Source organism: Vidua macroura, chromosome 5, assembly GCF_024509145.1.
Source record: "Vidua macroura isolate BioBank_ID:100142 chromosome 5, ASM2450914v1, whole genome shotgun sequence".
Lineage (NCBI taxonomy): Eukaryota > Metazoa > Chordata > Aves > Passeriformes > Viduidae > Vidua > Vidua macroura.
Genome location: NC_071575.1, coordinates 6,807,496 through 6,833,601, shown reverse-complemented (window position 1 = coordinate 6,833,601; position 26,106 = coordinate 6,807,496). Strand labels below are relative to the sequence as shown.

Sequence of the window (26,106 nt, the reverse complement as noted above, 5' to 3'; positions counted from 1 at the left end):
GTCCCGAACTGCAACACTCTTGAAACCATTTGAACACCTAAAGCTCAGTGATACATTTGCTTTGAGAGCCAAGGGAGAAAGGGACAAGTGTTATGGCACATTCCCTCTAATCCCAACCTTCAAAACATTACAATGCTCCCCAGCTAAGTAACCACGTTATTTGCTTTTGTGGCAGACAGAAAATCCACGTTGCAGTGATAGTCCCCCCCCTTAACTGAAAAGACAACACTGGTGAAATACAGTTTACATGATTAATACATTTTACTCAGTATGTACACAGTTCTCCAAAGAAGTTGGGTCATCCAAAGGCAGTTTAAGAAGCTTTAAGCATCCCCCTTGCCAGCTGTTACATGGGCTGTGTTTTTGGCTTTGCTTCCTCCAGCTCAGCGTCCAACCAGCGGAACCTGCGGTGACGGCGCAGGACTTCGATGGCTTTTTGTTCCAGGGGGGTTGGTTCAATCTCCAGCTCTTCAAAACCAGGAAGGTCAGGAAATGTCATGTCTGTTGTGTGAAACTTCAACAAGAATGGGGAGGGTAAGGAAAAAGAAAAGATAATTCACTTGAAATTAACAGCCTTACACCCAATGCAATCATTCTCCTGCCAAAAGTAGAGGAAGAGGAAAGATTCAAACAGAATTGTGGCATAATTACACAAGGTCACAAGTACCAAGACCTTCAACAGGAGGTACAGGTATTCTGCATCCAGCAAGAAGTCTTTCAGGCTTTAATTCAGGAATAAATACCATGCAGGAAGTGCCTTCCTTTTTTCTCCATACATTATCAGGGAGGTTACTGCATCGCAATGGCAAAATTAAGTGCAACTCCAAGGCTATACCTGAACTCCAATTATGGATATTCTGATTTGTCAAGAAAATGTTGTGTTGAATTATCACCTCTGGTAGATGGTTTTGCTCTGTTTATGGTTTAGAACATGGTTCTGCACAAATAGTTAATTCTATTACCATATATGCAAACCATATGACTTAAATCCTAGAAAACAGAAATTTCTTTTATGCTGGTGTTCCTTGAAAGGCCTTTTGAATCAAACACATCTAATACTGTACAGATTATTTAAGGAAGAAAAGCTTGGAAAGAGGAAGAATCAGACTCAGAAGTGACACAAAGAAAGTCTTACACTATTTATGCTACAGCTGACTTGCAGCTGACTTGCAGTGTTAGTGATTTGGTGCAGGCTTATTTTATGAAATGTAACTCAAGAAACTACAAAGGCAGGCAAAGAAAGGTTTTTGGAGATGTTACAATTATATTACCTGGGGGACAATCAGGTTAAGTAGGCTACTGATATTGTGTTAGAACAAAATATATTGAAATTCCAATGCTGCAAAACAGGTGGGAGAAGTCACTCCATAATTCAGAAAGCAGAAAGTTTAGGGAATGTACATGACTATCTCTGCTAGCCTACACATAAGCCAAATTTTGACACTAATACTTGCCAATTCCTACTTTTTCCTTGCTTGCAGTTGGTTTTTTGCAACTTATTTCTCCACCCCCAATGAAACACTCTGAGAAGTCAGGAATAAACATGAAGTGGCAACGTTCTCCCAGGAAACACACTTGAATGTTAAGCAAGATTTTGGAATGCGTGCAGGGTGTCAGTTCAACTTCAGTAGTTAAAAACACCATTCCCTGGATGATGGAAGTGATTTTAGTGCATCTAGAGGTACATAAACTAATAGTGGGGAGCACTGCCCCCCTCACTTTGCTCATCCAACCTCTGCTTTCGGCTGTTTTCAATTTCAAGTGGTTTTGGGGAATGCAAAACTACAAGTGGGAGTTCCAAATGCACAATAAAACATTTCCCAGGAGGGATTTTTGGCTGGTCCCACACTTACCCGATCCACCTTGTCCCGTGTCAACCATGGTTCAAATGGATTAATCTCAAAGAATCTTGCAACTAAACTGTGAACAGAAGAAATATTGCAAAAGTGCAGTCATTTATCCAGATACACAGAAATCTGGTGAAAATTATTTCAGACTTAATAGATGGTGAGCAAGAGCTTGTTCTGAAGCTGTTCTTGCAAGCTCTGAGTTCATTAAAGCATTAGATGTGCCAGCCACCAAGTTTTCAGTTGTTTTTCTGTTAATTAACTATTCCTGAATTATTGTATTATTTTACTTTGGATGGAATGGAGAAGCAGATCTCTAGAAGTTAAAATGAGCATTATTGGGTGGGGAAAAATAAATTCCCCATCCAATTCCCCACACACCGAAGGGCTGAGTCTTGCCCGTGCCGTTCATCCAAACTCTGTTTCCTGCCAGTCTAGGCAGCAATCCAATTAGTCACAAAGTTGGATTCAATGCCTTCAGGAGAAAACACACTTGCTGACAACTAAATGAGTTATCAGCAACACAAACAAGCTGGTGGAATCTGGAGCAATCTATAAAAAGGGTGAGGATTGGGGTATCTGCAGTTTTCAGAAATGAAGTTTCCCTTGAAAGAAAGGAAATCTGACAGGGAAAAGAAAATAATGCTACAGTTCTTGCTCAGTGTCTCGGGACCAGCAGCAGAATCTCTCACTGAACAGGTAGGACTTCTTGCTGAAGTGCTCCCCTGGAAGATGAGGGTGCTACTGAGTTACTGCACATAAACACAACCAGGCTCATCTGCCTTTTAGGAGCATTCTTTTCTCAAAAATATGATCACTTAGTTTAACCCATAAATAAAAAAGCATAACATGGACTGCAGCAAATGTGAATGAAACTAAGAAGCACCCACATAGCACCTCTCTAACAAGCTGCTCTGTGTCACCAGAGTCATGTTATAACCTGGTGCCTCTTGCAGCCAACACAGGAACAGCCACAATAGTTTAGGATGTTCTAAGTGTTATCCATCAGCACTTCCAATGCTGAGTCGTACTGGCAGGAGGGTTCTAACTCTGGTGACTGATTAAGCTTGTTAATTTGCATTGTACTAAAAATGAGGAGGACCAGGATGCCAAATAATAACACAGCCCCATCGTGCTGAGGGTAACTTCTGAAATGGCATTTATTGTTTGGGGTAGCTCTTCAAAAAGATGTGATTATTCCCTAAGGATCAGGTCCAGGCTCAGCAGCAGATCCTTAAGATTGTGAAAAAAAATCTGTCAGGGTCTGCAGTCAGCAACATACACAAATTTTCCCTGTGGTATTGTTAAAAATCATTTAGTTTGCTACTAATTTTATTGATTAGTATTTATTGCTACTTCTTGGCTCAGCAAAGCCATTCAATCACAGAATGACTTAGGTAGAAGACCTCCAGGATGATCAAGTCGAACCTTTGCTGTGATCACCACTTTGTCAACTAGACCAGACCACTGAGTGCCATGTCCAGTTGTTTCTTCAACACCTCCCTGGGCAGCCCATTCCAATGTTCAACCACCCTTTCTGTGAAGAAATTCTTCCTGATGTCCAACCTGAGCATCCCCTGGCGCAGCTTGAGGCTATGTGCTCTCATGCTGTCCCTAGGTGTCAGGGAGAAATGACTCTGGAATGAACACCTATGTTAAGCTCACTACAAGCATACGTTTCATGTACCAGCTCATCAAATGCAGGCCTGTTTCCAAGCTGAAGGCTCAAAACTGGCTAACAAGTACCTCAGGAAAGGCAACTTCTGCAGCCCCACCACTTTAATTACAACTGGGCAGAGTAAATAACCCATGCAAGCGGTATTTATGCTTCTGTGCTGCCAAGAGCTTACTGAATTAGGGTCCCACTTACTGGTAGAGAGGCCGTGGCAGCGGGTAGGGAATGAAGGGGTGGTGGGCAACGGCGTAGATGTACTCGACCATGTCGTACAGGAGGTACCGGTGAGGGCTGGAAGGGAACGCAGCACACATCACACCTCAGTCAGCTACACTGCAATATTAGCACCAGAAAAGAAAAACAATTTTAAACCCTCCACCCCCAAGGCTACAAAAAGCCTGTTTCTTCAATCCAAATAATTTGCCAGCAGAGATTTCCCTGTGGCTCACAGGGAGGAGGTTTATCCTGGAGGACTGCAGCTTGTGGAAGGGCCCATCCTGGAGCTGGGGAAAAGCATGGAAAAGATTTGGCAGAAAGGAACAGTGGGCATTTGGCTGCTGGCCAAGGGTAACCCACCACAACCACACTGGATGAAGTGTTTCTATGTGCTTTGAAAGCACACCTGAATATGCCTCCTTCCATGCTGATTCTGTTCTGAACTCAAAGATTTCCAGCACTGTGACAGGAGTTTGTTCAAGCCCACTTGGAAGGCAAAAATCAAATGCAGAATTAAGGATGCTTGATTAACAACACATCCCATCTCTGGTAGGAAATGGCTGCAGGGAAATTGATTCATTTGCCTTTACTTGACTAAGAGTATCTTGTTCTATTTAAAAGCAAGATGAATTGTCCAAAAAATACATTCCTCTCTCTCAAGATGGAGAGAATGAAGCAGTCAGACCTCCATCCACCTGCCTAAGAGTAACATAAACCACTGGGAATTCCCATTCCTTTCTTGTTCAGATCCTGCCTTGGCATTTTAGGCCCTCTAGATGTGATCAGACTGAGCTGTCAGGCATCTCCCCTGGCCTTCCAGGCAATTTGCTGCCATTCCAAAACATTCTGAAAAGCTCCACGACACCACAAGAGCACACTGCTGAGTAGTTTGTTAAACGCAGGATCTCACAGATGCCAAGGTCTAAGGTTACAAGCGTGAAAACTGAGCCTTCAACTGACATGTTCTCCAGAAAAGTTCTGAGAGATCAAAGAACCATAAAATGGTTTGGGTTGAAAGGGACCTTAAAAACCATCTCATTCTAGCCCCACCTCCCACTATCCCAGGTTGCTCAGAGCCCTGTCTAACCTGGCCTTGAACACTTCAAGGGATGGGCAAGCCACAGATTCTCTGGGCAAACTGTAAATCCAGTCTCTAACTGTAGATCCACTGCCTCTAAGCCATTCTAATTCCAGGTGGTTTCCACACAGCTTTCCCAGAATTCTCCCCAAATCCATGTTGTCTAGCATGGTTCCCAAGCTAGTACTTCTTTGTGTGCACATACATCACAGGAAATGCAGTGGGGCCCAGATTAGGATTTTCGAAGTACTCACTGTAAGAGCTTGAGCCATTTTTCCTCCCAAAAAGGAGGTGGAATTTATTGCAGCTTGAACTGTGTGCATGGATGGAGAAATTAAATGTACTGTGCAGCATGCCAAAAAATGACACCAAAAAGATGTACTACAGTTAATAAGAATCAGAAAAAGTGACCTACCCAGCCAAGGCATATGTTTTTCCTTTTGCATCAGGATTCTTAATTGCATTAACAATTGCCTTTGCTACATCAACCACCTGGGAGGAACAAATCCCGACAGTTACCAAGAGAAAACAGGAATACATGCACACACTCTTCTTTCAGAGGTGGTTTACAGACCAACACATCCACCCACCAAGGATTTGGGATTGGGATTTCATGGAAAACTTACATAGACTGGTTGTTTGACTGTTTTTTTGCCCAGAGAAACAAGAGGCACACCACCAAACCAGCGCATGTCTGACAGAAAAAAAGAGAAAATCTGGGAATCCTTTCAGTACCAGAATAACCAGGACATTTGACACCACACTGAGTGTGGATCTCTTCTGAAAATTGACTTCTCTTTAAAAAAAAAAATAGGATTGGGAAGAATTCCCAGCCAATTGCAGCAGCATTTTTTTTTCAAGACACATTTAGTTTTTGTATTAACAGCAATGAGAGGTCTGCACTTGCTGTTTCCTTAGAGTGGGTCAGTAACCCACCCCCCCTCCCCCAAATAAAATGATTACAAAAATAAAAACAAAGAGCAACATCTAACTAGATTGAGAAAGAATTCTGTCAAGAGGTGAGAATTTAGTATGTTGCTGTATATCCCATGCACTGCTGGTAAGAACACACCTGTCTGCTTTTCAGAAGCAAATCCTATTTTCTCTCTATTCTCTAAAGGCAGTTACACAAATCACACATGGGATTATTACTCCAAGAGTACCTACTTGCATAATGATTGAGAAATCGGTCCTCTCTCCCAAACATCTCAGAGGGCTTCAAAATTACAGCATCTGGAAATTCTTCCCTCACTGCCTTCTCTCCAACAGCCTATCAATTAAAACAAACACATTCATTAGATCCATGCTGAACCAAGCAGAAGTGAATGCCTTTCATAACAGAAGGCATCCTTGACTACAGAACTGAAAGAAATTATGCCATCAGTAGCACAAAAATTATTTATATCTAAGCCATTTGATCCTTGAGATACTGCTCTAAGATGAAGGTCTCACAGAAAGCCCAAATATTTCTCAGCTGCAGAAAACAGGTTTTAGTAAATTCATACACTGATTTCCTTCTAATAGCCCCAGCTGGGGGAAAAAACCAAACCCAAACCAAACACAAAGTACATTCTCACGAAATATATTCAAGTGGATTCCAGACTTACTTTGTTCCTGAGGTATTTGGAGGGACTCTTCATGCTAGCATTCAGGTGAGAGATATGAATGAACTTTTCCACACCAGCTTCCCTGCTTATCTGTGCGATACTTTGAGGAATATTTACAAATTCATCTTCAAATTTGAAGTTTCTAAAGCAAGGCAAGACCCAAATGTTACTTTAAGAGCAATCAACAATGCCTGCCACTCAGCCAAAAAGCAATCATTATGTTTTACTTGAATGAATTATCAAAAACCTACACTAACACTCTATGTTGGAAACAACATTTCCCTTCATGATGGACCCTTCACATAATAAAAATTAGAGGAAAATGAAATTGCAACTGTAATCTTCAATTTTAGTTTCTCTGCCCTTTCACCTGATAAGATTAAATCAGTATGAAAAATCCTCTTGCCCACTTCTCTGTGACAAAGAGAAACCTCCCAGTCAAAGTGAAAACAGGTTATTTTTATTAGAAGAAGCACTCCTGCATCTTGAACTCTGAGTAAGGTTGTGCTTTTACAAATCCTGTTCAAAACTTGCCTTGATTTGTAAAAGCACAAAGAAGCTCAAAATTTCTGAGCAGCACAAATCAGGGCAGATGTCTGGCAGGGGGGAAGAAGACAAAAACAAACCAGAGAACACAGAGGTGCTCATGAAAATGGAAAAAACAATTTGTCAGAGCATTTAGAACCATTTCAGAGCTGCAAGGGACTTCCAGGAGAAGCAATCCTCCTCACATCCTCCCTGTATGACATTCAAGGGGCCTAAATTAGGGGGTTATACTGTCAAGCAGTTTGGTATCTGATCAAGAACAATACAGACAGGAGCTCTATCTCCACACAGAACTGACATTATAGGCTGCCAACAATTCCAAAATTGCAAGAAAGAGAACTGGCTTCTCATGTTGTTGTATTGTCCCTGTAGACACCCCTGCATCTTGACCATTTGCTTTGGGTAACAAACATCTTATCCAAACACCTCCCTCTGTGTCCTTATCTCCTCCCACAGCTCTTCAGATCCCACTGGAGTCCAAAGAAAGCCTTAAAAATACAAAGTTATTTTTGAACCTTCAATAACTAATCTGATCCTGGGAACCATCACTCCTGTTCTGCTCACCAAAACAGATTTAGAAACATATGAGAATGAACAACATCCCTCCTGTAACCATGGAGTTTTAAACAACACAGTACACACAGAGGAGCCTGGACACAAGTACAAAGCAAGGAAGGAAATATTTCATGGCAGGCTTTGCTTTTTTTGACTGATCTCTCCATCTAATCTTACTTTTCTTCCTGCCCAAGTCTTTCACAGGCTCTGGGATGATTACAATGGTTACCCTGACCTCGTGTTTAACAAATCAGAGAACTTGGATCTCAGGGTTTCAGCACCACCACTGATACCCACATGCACAAAGCATGTGATTAAAACATTTGTGCCACACAGTGGTTAAGTTCTGTAATGTCCAGAAGTTTTAAACATGGACCAAGACTTGTCCATTTCAATCTATTGAAACTGCACAGAAACAAGGTTTGGGGATTTTGAACCAGAATGAAACTTTCTGCTGTTGTCCTCACACTTCCTTCTAATAATAAAAGAAACTGCCTTTTCTATAAATCATACTTTTTACACAAGTCCAGAAATTTTGAACATCAAAGGGCTGTTCATAAAAAAAAAAGGGCAACAAAAGCATTAGGTTTATAAACAGAGATGAAACTAATATCTATGTTTGTTTCTGTCTACTACCAGAGCAAAAATTATGCACCATACAAAGGCAAATCTCACCATTAAATTTTTGTCTGGCAGTTCTGCACAAGGCTTTAAATAAAATGGATATAACTGCATGAACACACACACACACAGAAGATGGCTGTTACAGGTATTTTTAACCTAAAATATGGGAATTTTTAAATGGATTTCAAAATGGAACTATTCTTAGAAATTATTATCGAAGAATGCTTCTGTAGCTAATATTGTCTGTGCCAAAATTCTACCAAGGAATAATGCTACTCATCATAATCTTAGGGACTCTCCATCAGCTATTCCTGTTTGATCATGGCTTTTTCTAGCAGGCTACAACTCATCACTATGTCCAAGTGACAGGATGAAATATTACTTCTTTGATAATGTAAATACAAATATAATGCAAATATCAGTTAAATATAAAAAATTGTTAATATAAGAAATTGGTGAGGCTTTGTCACCTATAGGAAGGCACTCAGGGAACACTCATGAGGTATGTGAAAGTAGCACATTTGAATTTTCTGACAGAACAAAAGCTGTACACTGGAAAATTGTGGAAAGAATGCACTTTTCCAAAGCAGATCACAACCAGGACTGACCAGGAGTTACCCATTTAAAGAAATTTTACATGCAAAATATTGGGGTTGTCTTTTCACAGAAGCTGAGAACAATGGCAACATCACTGCACACACATGCTGTAAAACAATGGCTACAATACCTGGTGCAAATCTATGATATATAGGAAAAAAAAAGGAAAATTACTTTGTTTCCCATTCCTTTCCAATAAGATTAATGACCACATTGCTGTGTTCCACGGCTCTTCGGATGGAATCTTTGTCCCTACAGTCCCACTCCTGCAAGCAGAGCATCAAATGGGGAAAAAATGAGATAGTGTGTAAATAAGCATCACCAAAGCAAGCTCTTTCACACCATTTCCATTTAGAGGCTAAACAACAGCTGGAGCTGTGTCTTTGAGAAGGATTACCAGGCTGCCTTGTATAGCCAGGGGCTTGTGCTTGCTCTCAAGCCAGACTCACCATGAAGAGGAGCTGCCCCAGGTCCCCCATGGGCCGCAGATACATCAGGTCATACTGATCACAGCGATAGGGGATGATGACTTGAGAGCCAATGCGACCTAAAGGGCCACAAAAACCACAAAGTTTCAAACAAATACCTCTCTTTAAGTAGATGAACTTCTGAATAAACAAAGCTCACTTTTTTCCCCTGGCATTAAAGCACTACAGTTAGACACAGATATCTTAAATGCATATCTGCAGAGCTAAAAGTAGAACAGAACTAAGGTTCTTCTTGAACCCACATAAATCAAATGCTTAAATAGGATTTTTTCCTTAATATTTAGGCTTGTAAGACAAAATGCCAAAGCTTGTTAACAAACAACAAATAAAATGGTGTGTCCTATAAACACAGCACAATACCTAAAAAATGGAACATTTGCAAGGATATTTACATTTTGTAAGCTGTATGAAAAGAAAGAGGGGGAAAAAAAGCAGTATGGGTTCTTTTCCAAAATTTAAATTCAAAAGGGCAATTTTAAAGATTTCCAATCAAAGTCCTACAAAGGTTTAGTAAAATGTCCTAATAAGGCAAAAAACAGAAGAATCAAATACATGTTGTAGCTCTCCTCAGACTTGCATTCTACAGAGGGGTAGGACTTCTTTTAATGACCTTAATCTTCCAAAGCTCCAAAATCTCCTTGATTAAAACACTTTTTACTACTTGTCACTTGCTGGAACTTAGGCAGACTGCAAAGCACTTTTAAGATCCAAAATGCCAGAGACTTCTCCATCACTCTGCAACCTAGAGACTAATTAGGGTAGTTAAACATCTTTTTGGGTAGTTTCTTTAGTCAGTACTCCTGGTGAGCATTACCTAAGCGGTTGACAACGTATCGTCCCAGGAAACCTGTGGCTCCAAAGACAGTGGCCACAATGCCACTGACAGAGGATCTTCCACTTCTCCCATGAGGGATCACGGCGTGATGGACCTGCCGGTGCTGCTGCAACACCGACGGTGCTGCAGTCAGGACAGAAATTCCATGGCCTGCAGAGGGAACAGGAGAGAGCTCAGGACATTCATTGGGATTCAGCACTGCTAACTCACAGCTCATATTGGTTTTCTTATCACAGATCCTTTTTCTGTAATATCCCACACCAAGACTCCTGATAGGCTGTTTCAGAGGTATCTGGAAAGGTCAGAGGGGAGCAGGCCTGGGAAGTTGTTGGTAAAGTTAAGGACCAAGCTGAGACAGGGAGGGAGCAAACAAAGGTTATCAGTTCTTAAAGAGCAAGGAAAGCTCACTGTGAGTTTAGGGTGAAGCAAGTAAAGAATACTCAGTAAAAATATAAAATATAGCAGAGGCAGCAATCCTGTATCACAGCTCTGAAGTGAGGAGATAGGGAGAGATGCAAAGAGCCAGATCCATGACAGATGGGATACTGCCTCAAAGCTGTTTCTTTCCTCAAGGAGCTAGGAAAACTTGGGAGCCATGGAGGCAGGACATCATCAGGATACTGAAATACAAGAGCATGTGGTAACAGGACAAGAGGAAATGGCCTCACACTGACAGAGAGGAGATATGGATAGGATATCAGGAAGAAATTCTTCCCTGTGAGGGTGCTGAGGCTCTGGAAGCAACCTGACATGTGCACCCTGAAGGAGGTTTTAACCCAACGTGGTTAGGAATTACCAGTTACACAGGGGCACTGACACTGCAGCCACAATGTTCAGAAGATCAAAAGGACAGAGTGTGTTGAGGCATAAATGATATTCTGTTACCTCAGCTGGCAGAACTCAAACCAGAAAGTCCAACCAGATTCCAGCACCTGAAGGAGGTTTTTTGCTACCCAAAAGTCTGTCTATCCCTGTTCTCTCCCCACAAACTGGAAAAAGATATTGCATCTCCAATTTTGTCCTGAAAGACAGTTTGAGAGCACTGAAAGTTAAAAAAAATCAATAATAATTTATATCTTTCAACTACTCAGTGGCTTCTTTGGCTTTACTTCAGCAAAAATTATTGGTGGCAGGCTGTTCATAATGCCCCTTTCCTCTTCGCTATCATACCAACAAATAATAGCTAATTACTGCTTTGCATTCTCCCACTTCTGTGGATTCCCCTGCTGTGCTCACCTTATCCTATAAGTGTTTAGTGATGAGCAACTTTCCTTGTTCCATCACTCTATGAGGTCTGGCTGCCCTAAATTATCACCAGCTATGGTAATATGTCCAATCATTGCTTCAAATTGCAGTTTCCAGAGCAGCTGTGGCTGCCCCATCCCTGGCAGTGCCCAAGGCCAGGCTGGATGGGGCTGGGAACAACCTGGGATAGTGGAAGGTGTCCCTGCCCATGGCAGGGGGTTGGAACCAGGTCATCCTTAAGGTCCCTTCCAATCCAAATAATTCTGTCATTGTATGGATTAAAGCTCACATATCTGCAGTGAACCCAAAGCACTTTTTTCTCTACCCAAAAGTTTGTCTATCCCCATTCTCTCCCAACCCCACAGACTGGAAAAAGACACCACATCTCCCATTCTGTCCTGGAAGGCAGTCTGACAGCCTTCTGGTAAATAAAGAACTGCTCCCATTAAAAGGATATTAAATTCCTCCCACTAAATTCCTCCCTGCCCTTTACCAACAAAAGCCGTTTGCCATCTCCCATGTTACTCAACTGTGAGCAGAATCAGTTTAAACAGAATCAAAGACCCAAATACACGCCTTAAATACAATATTGGTAGCTAAGCTTTACCATAGATCCTGGCCCAAAGGTCACGGTCACCTAAGAAAGGAATCCAAATTTTTAGCTTATAGGGCAGTGACAGCCCCAGCACGACAGCCGCAGCTACACCCCGAGCCCTTTGCGCTCCAACCCGCAGCTCCCTAAGGAGAAGGCAGGCACAAACACGTTCATTTCCGCGGCCCCGGAAAAATTCTCGGCAGCTCCCTTCCAGCCGCTGCGGGGCCAGCTCCCCTCGAGCAGAGCCGGGAGCGGAGCGTGTCCCGGGCCGGAGCGGAGCCGAGGGCGGCGTGCCCGGCGGGGGCCGTGAGGGGCCCGGCGGGGCTGACACTCACCTGCCCTTGGCAGCCGCAGCCCGCGCGCCGCCGCCGCCATCTTGCGCCTTCCCGGGGCCGGGCGGCGCGTGCGCGGGGCCGCGGGCGCAGCGCGGCTGCGCGGGGCGGGGCCGCGGGGCCCTCAGGGGCTGCCGCGGGAATGAAAGAGCCGCGGAGGGCGCTGAGGCTGCTCCGTGACCCGGCGTTGCCGTGTCAGCCGTGACACTGAGTGGTGCCTCCGGTGTTTGCTTCAGCACCTCAGAGTGTAAAAGCAACTCCAGCCTGGGCAGCCTATTCCGATGTCCAAGAAGAAAAAAAAATGCTTCTTTAAGTTAAGGGATTTTTTCGTGGTGTCCAACCCGAGCCTCTCCTGGCACAGCCTTGAGGCCGTTTCCTCTTGTCCTGTGTTCCCTGGGAGCAGAGCCCGGCCCCGGCTGGACAGTTTCAGATTAGCGGTGGCTGCGATGCTGTGCGCAGCTGAGAAGGGAGGTGCGAGCCCCCCGTGTGTTCGGCCTGTTTGCAGACGGCAAGGGGGAGATGAAGGCCTGGCTTTTCCCTCATAAAACCGACCTACGGTGGCGATGTGGGCTTGCGAAAGAAGGAGACGCTCCCGGCCTTGCTCTAAACCCTCCAAGTGCAGAGCCAAGCTGAAAACGTCACTGCTCTCCAATCCGCTGTGTCAGGACAAAAAGATCTCGCTCCTTTCAAGTACAAACTCTTATTTGCAACACGAACTCCTCTGTGCTAATAAATCTTTTCTCTCTGGCAGAGTCCAGCTACAAACCTGAAACCAGTCGGCAAAAACGCCGCTCACAAAAGTGCCAGCTGAGAAAGCTCTTGCTGCTTACAAATTCCATTGCATCCAAAGACCAACCAGTACACAGTACTGTGAGAAATGCTACTCACTTCCAAAAGTTTAGAAAGGTTTATTAGAACCTTATCAAAAACACAGCAGAAGATTGAATAGAGAAAATATTACAAAGCCGGGAGCAAAGGATCTTTCTCATCATGTGCTCACTCACACAACGGAGGTTTCACCTTTAGCCTCTCCCAAAGTTCTGTCCATCGACTCCTTTGCTGTCCAGTGGTGGAGTTTACTTCCTTAAATCTTCGTTGGAGGTCAGCTGTTGCCATAGTAGCAAGCCGACCCTCACAAATGTCCCAAACCCAGGCCGTTCCCTGATAACAGTGCAAGGGGAGGGGGGGGGGGGGGTAAAACATAACTATAAATCTATAAAACTGCTCTTAACATATGTGCGTGATATTTGCCTTTTAATTGTGAGAGTCAAGCATCGCGTTACTCATCTATCACACTGCTATCTGCACTTTCCTTCTCAGCTCTATGAAGCATCATAAGCCTTCAGTCTCACAGAGCCAGGATCTGAACGGAATGGCTCCGGTGACTGCTCACACACTAAAGGTGCCAGGACAGAAAGCTCATCAGCAGCTTGGCTTTTGCATTCCCACCGGGACAGTTCAACAGCTCTCGCCGACAGAGCTGCCTGGTAGGAAAAGCCATTAAATTTCAACAGGACTACCCAATCTGCGGATCCAAAATTGCTTTCTTTGCCAAAGAGAGGAACTATAAACCTCATGTCAAAAGAAATTCGATCCCCTCCTCCGGAACAAACAGCACCCAGGAAATGAGCCCCTACAAAGGTGCCAGAACACTGTTACTGGACATTTACCTGCCCCGGGCGCTCTTACCAGCTACTCACCAATCCTGAGCATAATAGGACTTTGTTAGAAATAAGTGCACTGCCAAAATTTCTGAAGGACACCTCTGAGAAGTGGAAGCCACGTGCCAAATTGAGCAGTGTGAGGAGCAGTTCTTTGGGTGCAGCTGAAGTTGTAAGGCAGCACCAGCATTCTCAGCTGACACTTACGTGAGCTTTGCTTTTGCCGGATGGCTTCAAGTTTGTAGCCGAGCTCTGCGAGAGTGAAAAAATGTATTAGTGTAAAGGAGTTTGTGTTGCCGCTTGAGTGTGGGGCAAATAAGAGTTTGTACTCGGGAGAGCAGCGAGATCCTTTTCTCCTGACTGTTGATTTGAGCGCGGTGGCGATTTCAACCTGGATCTGCGCTTTGGCTACTTTAGATAGGCGAGGTGCGTTTTGTTCTTTGGCAAGTCCGCACCGCCATCGTGTGGTTCATTTTATGCCAGTGCCCAGGAAAAAGCCGAGCGCTTTTCTAGCCCGGCACCATTCGTGTGAGAGCAGGGTAGGGGTTCTGTTTTGGACGTTCTATTCGACTGAAAGCACGTGATCCTGCATAGAAGTGATACAAAATTTCTATAGCCAAACCGAATTTTATTTCTATATCTTTTATTTTAAAGCCAGCAAGCAAGCAACGCCGGGTGGCCGGGGAGTCACCGTTCCACCAACGGCACACGCAACTTATACGTTCGGCAAAGTATGTCTACTGTTTTTAAGCCTACAAAGCATTTTCCAATGTGCTTGTGTTAGTCCGAATCAGCAAATATCAATAAGCTGGGATCAGCAATTTCATAATCTTTCCAGGTGGTTGTTAGCCTCCTGTCCTTCGTGTGGTCGTCTGGAGGGAGGCCTTACAGGTGTCGCCTACATGATTTTTGTCAAGTGTGTCAAGCTTTTTATTATACATAAGCATTTAGTCGTTCTGTTGCAATATCCCTTTAGCTGTACCACAACTTCCTCTATTTTATTCTAAGCATCAGTCCTCTTGCTACCTCATCTCTTTACTATACTTCTATTTTGATGCTTTATTTGGCTATTCAGTCAGAAAGTTTCAATTGCTGATTCCACTGCCAATTGACACAAATCACAAAAACATTTTTCACAAAAGGAAGGGACGAATGATTCTGCATGTGAAGGAAGACGAATTGTCTCACTGTTGGCTGTGCAGTTTATAAGGCTGCAAAAGGAAAGTGAATTCCAGCACTGCCTCTTTCTTCTAGAATTTCTCTTGTGGGACCAGCTGCTGAACGTTCTTTGCTTTGTAACTGGACTCTGATGGTGCATGAGGGTCCCCAGAGCTAAGCACGCATTCCTGGGTGTGCTGCACTTTAAAAGCTGCAGGGACAAAGTGAAGGCCAGCGCTTACTTTTTGTTCTAGGAGCTGTGGACTGAGAGCAATAGAAGGATATGGCAAGTTCTGAAGCTGGGCTCTGCAAGAGTGAAGGAATGAGATGGTCCATGGGCATAAGTCCAGGGTGTGTGTTGCTTTTTACAAGATGTGAGTTAGATGTGAAGACAACAACAACAGCTTCTTGGGCGGGCACATTTTGTGACCAATAGTTCCACTTGATACAGCTCAGGTTCAGGAAATCTTCATGATCAAAAGAAAGAATGAGGTAGTCATTTGGTTTGAAAGGAAAACGCCTAGCCACTATTTGCAGGGTGTTGTTGATAGCCTTCAAAAGGAACGTGAAACAGAGCAACTGTTTTCTCCTCTTTTGATTCCAGATTAAAATGACCCAGCTGGGCTAGTGAGAGAGCCAAAGTGTCAAGGTACATGCAGCTGAAAAAAAAAGAAGCATAATAAGAATGTGTTTTGTGGCATTTAAAGCTGCTCAGGAAAAGGGATGGCCAGCACTGTCTCTTTTGTTCCAGGATCTTTTCTTTGAGGCAGCTGATGATCCTGAAGGTCTTTAGGCATATCTGAAAGGATAGGATTCCACATTCAGCTTAGAAGAAATTTAACCTTCCAACTGAAAGCCTAATGAGACAATGGCAAGCATGAAGATTCACAGGCTGCAAAATAATTCCACAAGAGCACAAGTACCATCTCAGTACTTGCTGCCAACAGTATTCCAAACCCCTGTCCTGGATTCGTGTCTGAAAGATCTGTCCCTTGATTTGAAGGCGATTTTCTGGAGTCACAGCACATTATTCCATCAGCCAGCTTCTCAGCTCGGGGATGAGAAAGCTGCAATGCCATTGCCCCTCAATTGGGTGCATTTTCAGCATGCTGATTCCACTGCAGCCTCATCACCCACCCAGACCTTCTCTAAGGACCTCACCATGGAGGAAAGGAGGGCAGAGAGAGAGCTCCTGGCAGTGCCATGAGGTGTTAGTGAAAACAGAAACTGATATTATTGCAAACAGTAACAGTGTTTTCCTCCAGCCTGATTTGTGATAGGAAGCAATTGTGTGAAATACGTTCCAGAGAAACAAAAGGAATGCTATTAAAATGAAAAATTCTTAAAAGGGAGACACGTAAGAGGAGAAGCAATGAAATCTTTTTATTAGTTATGCTGTTTGTAAAAGTGGAATACCGGAAACTCTTGCTTGTTTCAATGATCTAGGAATGGATAATATAATTCCATATTTCTCACCTAATAATAACATTTGGCTTATGATACTTTAAAAACAATGTTCTTAATTTAAAGAATAGCCAAATCATTCTTTTAGACCAAAAAGGAATTTACTCTAATTTTTTCACAATTTTAACATTTCAAAATTATCAGTTAAAAATGAACCGACAAAATGCCAACAGTGCTTTGTGTTCCTAGGCACAAGTAAAAGCTTCTAAAATATTAAAAGAATGTTTATGCAATGAATGAGGTACAGACATTTTAAAATTCCCCACAGTGCCAGGAGCAACTGTGAAAATGCATCCCGGGGAGGAGATGCTGCATTCTGGCACAGATCTGATAAGAAAAGGACATCAGCAGCTCTGTGTGGGTGGCTGGCTGTGCTCCCACAAGCTTCCCAATATTCTTCCCATTATGTTTTAATATTTCTGTACTGTATATTTCCTAGGGATTCTGATTGAAGCAATGGGAGCAGGGTTGCATGGTAGAAAATATCAGTGTACTCAGCATATCAACCACGTCTGAAGCTCTCCTTGGCCTGAATTAGGATTTCCTTAGAATCTAACAAAAGATAGCTTTTTAAAATAAAATTTTAAAAACCCAAAAACAAAACCAGAAAACCTAAAAACTTAAAAAAAATAAAAAGAGGAGAGGGAAGGGGGAGAGGGAAGGGGGAGGGGGAAGGGAAGGGAAGGGAAGGGAAGGGAAGGGAAGGGAAGGGAAGGGAAGGGAAGGGAAGGGAAGGGAAGGGAAGGGAAGGGAAGGGAAGGGAAGGGAAGGGAAGGGAAGGGAAGGGAAGGGAAGGGAAGGGAAGGGAAGGGAAGGGAAGGGAAGGGAAGGGAAGGGAAGGGAAGGGAAGGGAAGGGAAGGGAAGGGAAGGGAAGGGAAGGGAAGGGAAGGGAAGGGAAGGGAAGGGAAGGGAAGGGAAGGGAAGGGAAGGGAAGGGAAGGGAAGGGAAGGGAAGGGAAGGGAAGGGAAGGGAAGGGAAGGGAAGGGAAGGGAAGGGAAGGGAAGGGAAGGGAAGGGAAGGGAAGGGAAGGGAAGGGAAGGGAAGGGAAGGGAAGGGAAGGGAAGGGAAGGGAAGGGAAGGGAAGGGCATAAAATATCAGCAAGCATTTGCTATTTTACTGTTCTCCTGAGGACACACTTTTAAAAGGTATTTCTGGTATCCTTACTCCCAGGTCATGTTTTCCAGTCAGGTACAGTCTGAGTTACTCAAAGTTTGAAGGCATTTGCTTTTGACATTCTAGAATTGGTTTTATTTGGTGACTTTTCACAACGTTTTGGCTTTCTTATTTACTCAAGACTGGCTTTGTGCTCCTCTCAGAGATGTATCATAAAGGGAGGCAGAACTGAAGTGTGTTTTAAATTACCTTCAAACTGACAAAGGCCACAATACAATTTTCCATATTCCTCATACAGGTATTAGAAAATCAATGGCCTTTAAATAATAGCAATAATGTTTATATTTTATTACTGTTTGAAAATGTATTTATACACAATTACACCATAAGATTTTGTTTAAAAATTGCTTTTTAACACCAATTTAATTTCTATTTTTAATTTAATTTTCTAATAGAAACAGCTTCAAGAACTTTATAAATACTGGGAAAAGACTTGCAATATCATCTAGCATTCTTACTTGCAGCTATGTACAGATCTGCAGTTCTCACACAAAATAAAAGATTTACACTACAGTTAGAACAGAGATAACTGGCATAGCAACAAAACTGGAAACCAAGGATAACTGGAGTTATGGCATTTCTACATTCCTGCCATGTGCTGAAGAGTATTTATGTGAAATTGATGATTTTTAGGAGCACATCGTATGGCACTCAGTGTATCTTTCTGGCTCTTATAGTTGTAACAAAAAGTCAAAAGCTCTGAGTATTATGTGGAATTATTTCTGAGATGTTCCTTCATTTGGGTTATTTTGTAATTTTACCTTCTCTTAGTGTTAAATGGGGGAAGGGAAGATGCTGAGGCTGTAGGGATTGTCTCATTTTTGGATTTGGGTTTTGTTTAAGGCTTCATAAATCAGTGTGGCTAGACTAATTTCTAGAATTTGACAATCTGGATTTTTATCTCAAGATACATGTTTTATAGTAGAAAGATTATTAAGACTTCAAATATGAGAAATGTAAAATATGTGTAGAAAAAAAAAAATCTCAGTTTTTTTCTAAAGAAATAAGTGGCAGCAAAATGTTACAGGCCATGCTACTGTGCAACGTGACTCCTCAAAAATAATTGCAAAAAATGTCTAAGCACTCCCTGTGCTTTTACTTTTAGTTCAGTTTCTTTTATACAAAGCAGCATGTCACATCTCCTGTAATCTGTTTTCCAAAAACTGAAAGCTTGGAAGTTTGCTTTACTCTATTAAATTTACCCATTAAGATATAGAGACTTTGCACTCCGCAGAGACCTCTGTTCAGTTATTGAGTGAATTATTTATAACCCACTTAAAGGCAGTATTGCTGTAAAATATTTAAATGTAGTTTAGCCTCTGAATCAAAGTCAATATAAACCAGACTGGTTTTGCCAAAGGGAATTCCTTATTACACAGATTCCTTTTCTACTTTAAAATTTTTCTGTTAGGATAATTTTTTAGCAGAACAATGTTTGTCTCAATACATGAGTATTTTATTTTTTGAAAAAAAACCCACAGCTGTGTTAATAAAAATGCAAACACAAATCTCAACAAAATCTCTCTACACCCACGCAGCCTTTCCCTATTTCACAAACAAGTTCCACAAAGATTTTTAATTTTTGTAGATTTATTTTAAATGGCCTATCTTCCCACAAAGTATTTTCGTATTTGAGGCTTATTTGGGATAATGACTCTGTACCTTATTATTATATTTATGAAAATAAAAAATGTCCTGAACCATAAAAATCCAAAATGTTTAATGGAAAATGTGTGTTTCCATGCTCACCACTTTAATCACTTAAGATATCAATTTATTTATGCAAATACTGACAGCAAATTATTGACAAAAGCAGTTTTTGGAAATGTTCACTTTTCTGATGGCAGCTATGAAGACTTCAAGGTTGAAACCCAAGGCCTGAGTAATTGAGGGGGGCAGCAAAATGATATTTCTACATGTGAAAAGTTTAGTATTTCTTTTCTTGAAGAATTTAGAATTGCCAACTAGATAGTAAAACCCTACATTTATTTTGCTTGCAGGTGATTTTTCTAAACTCAGGCACTCAGATCACTGAGTTCACCCTGAGACTGATCAATCCCACCTTGTCACCCAGCCCTGAGCACTGAGTGCCACTTCCAGTCATTCCTTGGACATCTCTAGGGCTGGAGACTCCACTGCCTCCCTGGGCAGCCCCTTCCAGTGCCTGACAGCCCTTTCCAGTGCCTGACAGCCCTTTCCAGTGCCTGACAGCCCTTTCCAGCCCCTCTGCCCCAGCCTGGAGCTGCAGGGCTGGTGTGACCCAAGAGCAGGACCTGGCACTTGGCCCTGTTGAACCTCAGACCAAATGTGTGACCTTGCACAACCATGCCTGGCTTAAAGGGCAAAAGGGAGAAGAGCTGGATCGGAGCAAGGACCACACATTTTGATGACCCCTTCTCTTGTCCATTGCTGCAAACACTTCTGTGTTTCTGCTGTGCTCACCACAGAGCCAAGTGGGATATTCTTTCCTCAGGAGAAAGGCAATTTTTTTCCCAATTTAAAACAAGAACGTGGAAGAGTTCCTGGTGAGTGGACAGCAACAGACATTTGGCCCCTCACTTACAAGCCTTTCCCCCTTTCTCCTAAATCGTACAGTTGTATGCAAATTATTAGCAAATGTACAGGACAAACTTGCTGATAATGTGCATGAACTCTTGCCCAGAGGTTCACAAGGTTTGGCAGCAATGTCACTGCTGATAAAAATGTAAGGAAGAAAGGAGGCAAGTGAAACCCTGCCAAGTGGAAAGTGAATGGCACATCATTTTAGCATGACCAGAGGAGCTTTGGATGCAGGGAATGGTGGTTGAGCAGGGACCACCAGCTCTTCTTTGCCAGGCTCAAACGGAATAGGAAGTGAGAGCTGAGCACAAAACAGCTCCTCAGCTGATTTATATTTAATAATTTTAATTATACCTGGAGCTAATTGTTTTGTGAACAAATGCAGTTTTAGCACATAACAAACAGTCCCTCCTTCCCATATTCCCTCTGTCAGCACAGCTGACACTTGTCTAAGGTTTACCAGCATTTATCACAGCAAAATCCTCTGCACACAGAGGAAAAACAGAGTGAGAAACTGCCAGAAGTTTTCCTCCTGAGCTGTTAACCCTGCAGATGAACTTCAGACTTGCATCATTTGTTGTGATAGTGCCCTGGGAATGCCTGTGACAGGCCAAGAGGCAAGAACTGCTGAGAATAGATTTGCTTCAAGAGTGTTCATCCCAGCATACTCCATTTGTTCAACATATTTACACTATTAAGACACACTGTGTGTGTTTGCTTTTTTGGGTAGCTTACAGTCTTACATAAAAAGAGCAGGCTGAATTTAAATTCAAAGGGAGAGAGGTGTGCAGGAAATGGATGGAGACACCAGGATTTGCAACTGTGAGAGAAAGAAAGGGGTGTCTATCATGCCCAGTCCAAATTCTTCCAGCTGCAAGAGATAATTGATTTTATAGAAAATCTGCATTTCGTCTTTGCAGAGAAAATTCTTTGAGAAATTGACATCATTTTAAATGTCTGGCACAAAGACATAACATACTTACATGATGCCTTTTGCCATAAAATATCTAATAAATATGCCTACAGTGAACATCAACAGCTAGAATAGACAACTCTATTGCTTGCCAGCATTGTTTTAGTGATGCAGAATATACCAAATATTTTCTATTTGGTGCAATTAAATCAAGCCTAGAAATCTTGTGAAATTGTGTATGAATATTAACTTACCAAATGGCAACACCCATAGTAATGGCCAAAGCCAACTGCTTAGGGCTGCATTAAGTAAAATTCATAACACACAGGACTTGAGCAGTAGAAAACAATCCTGGTACTGGATGCTCAAAAAAAAATTTTTTTTAATAAAAGTTAAAAATATAAAAGTTAAAAATATGCTCACCTTATATAGAATTACTCATTTATACTCCAGAAAGTAGCTGGATGTGTTCCTGAACAGGATGAAGTCAATTTAAAGCAGTGTAATTAGGGATAAACAGCTACAAGTGATGGAGTGGAAACTCCTCAAGAGGAAAAATGATACAACATGAGAGGCTGGTTGGTTGCCAGAAACACAATTGTAACCAGTTGCCATTTGTCTTCATGGGCAATGCTGCAAGAATAACGAGTGAAATTTAGAAGGAGAATAAAGATGGGTGCTACAGCCCTGGAGGATGAATGCCCCAGATGTGGAGGTGAACAACCTGGATACAGAGCTCACCTTGTTTAACCATGCAGCCTCCATATTCCTACCTGGGTGAGTCAGAAATATGTCAAAGGTTTTAGTAACAAAAACATCAACTCAAAATACTTCAATGTTTAAGAGGAATAAAATGGAGGAATAAAATGGAATTCTTACAGGATGCTGCTTGTTGGAGTCCAAATCTAGGCTTTGCAATATTAAAAGCCCTGGAAGACAAGACCTTCTGGAGACAAAGGAACTACTTCTGGAAAAAAGAACTTGCAGACTTTGCTTTTGGGAAAGAAATAAATTCAGGAAAGGACTGAAAGCCTTGATCTATTGACTCATGTGATTTGCTTTAATTTCTTCAACAACTGACCAGTGTAATCTGGTTATTTATGCTCCTAAACAAGATGAAGGCTAGGTGAAGGAGAGGACACATAAAAGAAAAAAAGGGGCATTTAAACTGGCTCACATGAATAAAGTATAAACCAAATACACCATCTACCCCCAAGGCAGATGCTGGATTGACCATCCAGATGCTGGTAACTCATCCTGTTTAAATCCCTCTCCTGCATTTCACACAGCTGGAAGAAACAAGAGAATAGGGACTGACTACTGTATTGGTGCACAGTAAGATACACAAGATAAATTCCTTTTCCTTTTCCAGTAGATTTGCTGCAATCATATATTGGGAATATTCTTTGTTTCCTTCACAAAGGATAGTAAAATAGCTTCTAAAACAGACAAATCACTGAATCTGGAAGGTGGAGGATTTACCAGGCTCAATGCCAGTGCTTTGGACCTTGCCTGTAGTATCTTTACTTACCCAAACATTTTAAAGACAGATTTAGCAGAAACATTCAGCTTTCTTATTGCTGGCCAGCCTTCATGACTTCTGAAACAAGAGAGCATGCAGGATCAAACAATATGCTGGCTGTGGGATGATTCCAGCTCCTTCAGAAGGAACTAGATTTTCATGGAAATACAACTTGTCCTCTGCTCTTCACTGGCTGAGTTCATGTATCTACAGCCCCTTCCCCAGCTCCGTTCCCTTAGACAGCTGACTGTGCTTGTGAATGAGCAGCTGCTGGATTTTTACAGAATTTTTACTGAATTGCCTTCAGTGTGCACACAAGCCCGCTGCTCTGCTGCTTCGTTTTTCACCTTCTGTGAATTGCACTCTACTGAAGCTGAGCCAGGCTATTCAGCTTTGCCGCTTTTCAGCATCTGTGCTCCATTTATGCACTGTGACATCTCTCGAGGTTTTTTGCCTTTGCCAGGCTGGAGTGTTCCCGCTGCTCCAGGGAGCTGGGCAGGAGCAGGCAGAGAGCACGGCCATCTGCCAGCAGTTTGCAGGTTGCCTAGGAAAGAGCAGTGTCCTTGGAATGTGCAGCAAATCAAATTTCTTGGCAAGATCGGGGTAAGTGCACAGTGCTGGTACACTTTCTCCTTGTGAGAAGTAGTGGAAAAGCTTTTTGCTAGGATGTAGACGACTAGAGACGCAGAACAGGGGGCTCCGTAGCGCTCCGAAGGGAAGTGCCGTTCCGGGCATCTTTTGGCAGAAGCGGCGCTCCGGAGCGCAGCGCTGCCGCTCCAGGGATCTGCGCGAAGCAGCCGCTCCTTCGCCTCCGGTAGCCAGAGAGCGCGGTGGCTTGCAAGAGGCGAAGAACGAAGCTGCAAAGAAGCGGGCTTGTGTGCACAGCCCTCAGACTGCTGGAGGGACGGTGGCTGACACTGAAGATCCTCTAGCCCAACCCCTGGCCATGGGCAGGAACACCTTCTGCTATCCCAGGTTGCTCCAAGCCCCATAAGCTTGGACATTTCCAGGGATGGGGCAGCCACAGCTTCTCTGGGCAACCTGTGCCAGGGCCTCATCACCCTCATCATTAAAACTTTCTTCTTTATATCCGATCTAAAACTGCCCTCTTTCAGTTTAAAACCATTGTCCTTTGTGCTGTACTGCAGGGTCTGGTAAAAAGTCCCTCTCCATTTGTCTTTGCCCCTTCTATACACTGAAAATTCACAATAAGTTCTCCTCAGGGCCTTCTCCACGCTGAACAGCTCCCAGCTCTCCCAGCCTATCTTCACACAGGAGGTGCTCCAGCCTTCTGTCCATCTTTGTGGCCTCTCCTGGACTTGCTCCAACAGAGCCGTGTCTTTCCCATGCTGAAGGCTGGATGCATCACTCCAGGAGAGGTCTCACCAGAGTGCAGTAGCAGGACAGAATCCCTCCCTCACAAACTGGAATGTACAGTAACAGATATTTCAAGAATCTGAAACAGCTCAATGACGTCAGGAAATTCAACTCAAATGAGAAAATGCTTTTCAGAGACAGCTGTATATGACTTTTTAGTCAATGCCTCTCTCATATTTCACTATTAATCCAGAAATTTACACATTTTGTACTTTGGGTTTATTATTATGGAAATAAAGGAATTAAGAAAAACTTGCTTTAGAGGGATTTTGTCTCATTTTGCCTTTTAGGGAAACAGTACTTAATGTCTTATTGAAAAGGCTGGGAGAAAAGAGGATGATACTCAAATGTTTTGCTGACTCCCATGCTCTGGAACATATCCTTGGCAGTCAGGACAGATCACAGCCTACAGTATCCTAAACCAAACTGGTTAAAGGGCAGGGTAGTGGGAGACTGCAGTGTCTTTACCTTATACCACCTGAACTGTGCTGAGCTGCCCATCAGAATAAAGACAAGACGTGACTGTAAATAACAAGAAAAATAAAAGGACACAGATTTCCCCCATGCAGTGTACCAAAAGAAATCCAGTCCAGGATTACTTTTCTACTGGCAGCTTCATGGCACAACTTGAGGTTTCTGAGAGCCTGGGTGCTACCACAGCAGGATGCTTCATAGGAAAAGGGAGCCAGGAGCTGGAGATGACAGCAAGCAGCCCAGAGCAGCATCCTTGTGGGCACAGGACAGCCTCCAGTACCTGTGCAAGGTGGGCAGAGCTGGTTTGGTGATCCCAACCAGGCACAGCCAAAGAGGCTCAGGAGGAGTCAGGGTCTGGATTGGCAAAGCTGCAGCACAAAGAGTAAGGGCCTGAGCGAGATGTAACCCTGAGCACAGCAGGGAAAAGCCTCCTCCCCACTGAAGGCTCCTCATGTGGCTTTCCCTGGCATCCCATCTGGTGTCACGCAGTCACACCACACCTGGTGGCCTGGAACATTAATGCCAAACCCTGGGGAGGAGGAGGGGGGAATGCCAGAGTGTTAAAAGAGGAGGAAGAGGAGGAGAGCAGTGCCTCCTTGACCCCCAGCCTCACTGTGCCGCATCACTCACTACACAGAGAGAAGATGAGGCAAAACACTTTGGAAAAGCTCCATCATTTGGTAACTTGAAAAAAGAAGAAAGATTCAGTCTAAAAATTTCCATCTAAGCCAAAGAGGCAAGGATAGCAGCACCACTCAGAAACACACTTTAATGCGCAGTGTATCCTTGTGCGATCTCCCCTTGCACATTTCATTTCTGGTTTGGCACAGTGACAAGTGCCAGGAGGGGCACTCAGCCCCTTCTCGGTGCCTCAGTCTCCTCCGGAGCTCAGTCTGTGTTTCACGCCTCTGGCCGGGCAGAAGAGCCAAAGCCTTTCACGCCGGGTCGGTCTCGTGGCTCTCCAGCGGAGCCATCGGCTCGTCCCGGGCTGCGGGCGCCGCTTCCGTGCCGGGCGAGGGCGGCTCTCCTCGGGCGGCTCTGCAGCCGCTTCGCCCGCCGGGTGTCGCTGCCCGACGCCTTTTCCCCGGCCGGGGCCGGGGCCGTGTTGAGGCTGGGGCCGGGGCTGGGTTGGGGTTGGCGCCGAGACTCGGCCGGGGCAGGGCACAGGCTTAGGCCGGGGCTGCCGTGGGGCCGGGACGGGCTGGGGCCGGGGCAGTCCCACCGTCCCGCAGCCTCGGCCGGCGCTCTCCGGGCAGCGCTGCGGGCAGGGGCGACCGAAGGCTCTGCTCCAAACCCCCCGTACTGCCGTGAGCTCTTGCTGAGCAGCCCGAACGCCCGTGGTGAGCGTGGCAGCTGCTGCGCAGAGATGCGCAGAGATGCTGGCGTTTGACCTGCCTGTGCCCAGCTTCGTGCCCTTGGAAGCCCCCGGCACTATTGTTGCTGGGGAGGAAAAACCGTAACCCAAGCCTTTCCATCTCTCAAAAGAAGTTCTTTCCCTCTTTGATTTATTTTTCCCTCCTGTAAACAAATATTTCCTCTCAGCAGAGCTCACAGTCTCTTCCC

The 26,106-nt window shown here is 43.8% G+C and overlaps 1 protein-coding gene across 1 annotated transcript; it reads right to left on the bottom strand.

Moving 5' to 3' along the window:
• Positions 1 to 237: 237 nt before the first annotated feature.
• Positions 238 to 12,314, bottom strand: NDUFA9 (NADH:ubiquinone oxidoreductase subunit A9). The gene is made up of 11 exons (XM_053978175.1): positions 12,244 to 12,314; positions 10,048 to 10,218; positions 9,195 to 9,292; positions 8,920 to 9,011; positions 6,424 to 6,565; positions 5,984 to 6,086; positions 5,443 to 5,510; positions 5,232 to 5,308; positions 3,718 to 3,813; positions 1,854 to 1,920; positions 238 to 514 (listed from the first exon to the last, which is right to left on the bottom strand). Exons 1-11 carry the CDS (start codon positions 12,281 to 12,283, stop codon positions 347 to 349), a joined length of 1,122 nt encoding a protein of 373 aa, XP_053834150.1. The 5' UTR covers positions 12,284 to 12,314; the 3' UTR covers positions 238 to 346.
• Positions 12,315 to 26,106: the final 13,792 nt, after the last annotated feature.

Bases quoted from the DNA above. Each gene is read 5' to 3' on its own strand.
- NDUFA9 (XM_053978175.1), bottom strand. From the start codon at position 12,283: ATGGCGGCGGCGGCGCGCGGGCTGCGGCTGCCAAGGGCAG. The intron at 9,012-9,194 runs GTGAGTCTGGCT...CTCTGCTTGCAG, and splicing joins TGGGGCAGCTCCTCTTCATG to GAGTGGGACTGTAGGGACAA. The intron at 1,921-3,717 runs GTAAGTGGGACC...TTCTGTTCACAG, and splicing joins CTGCCACGGCCTCTCTACCA to TTTAGTTGCAAGATTCTTTG.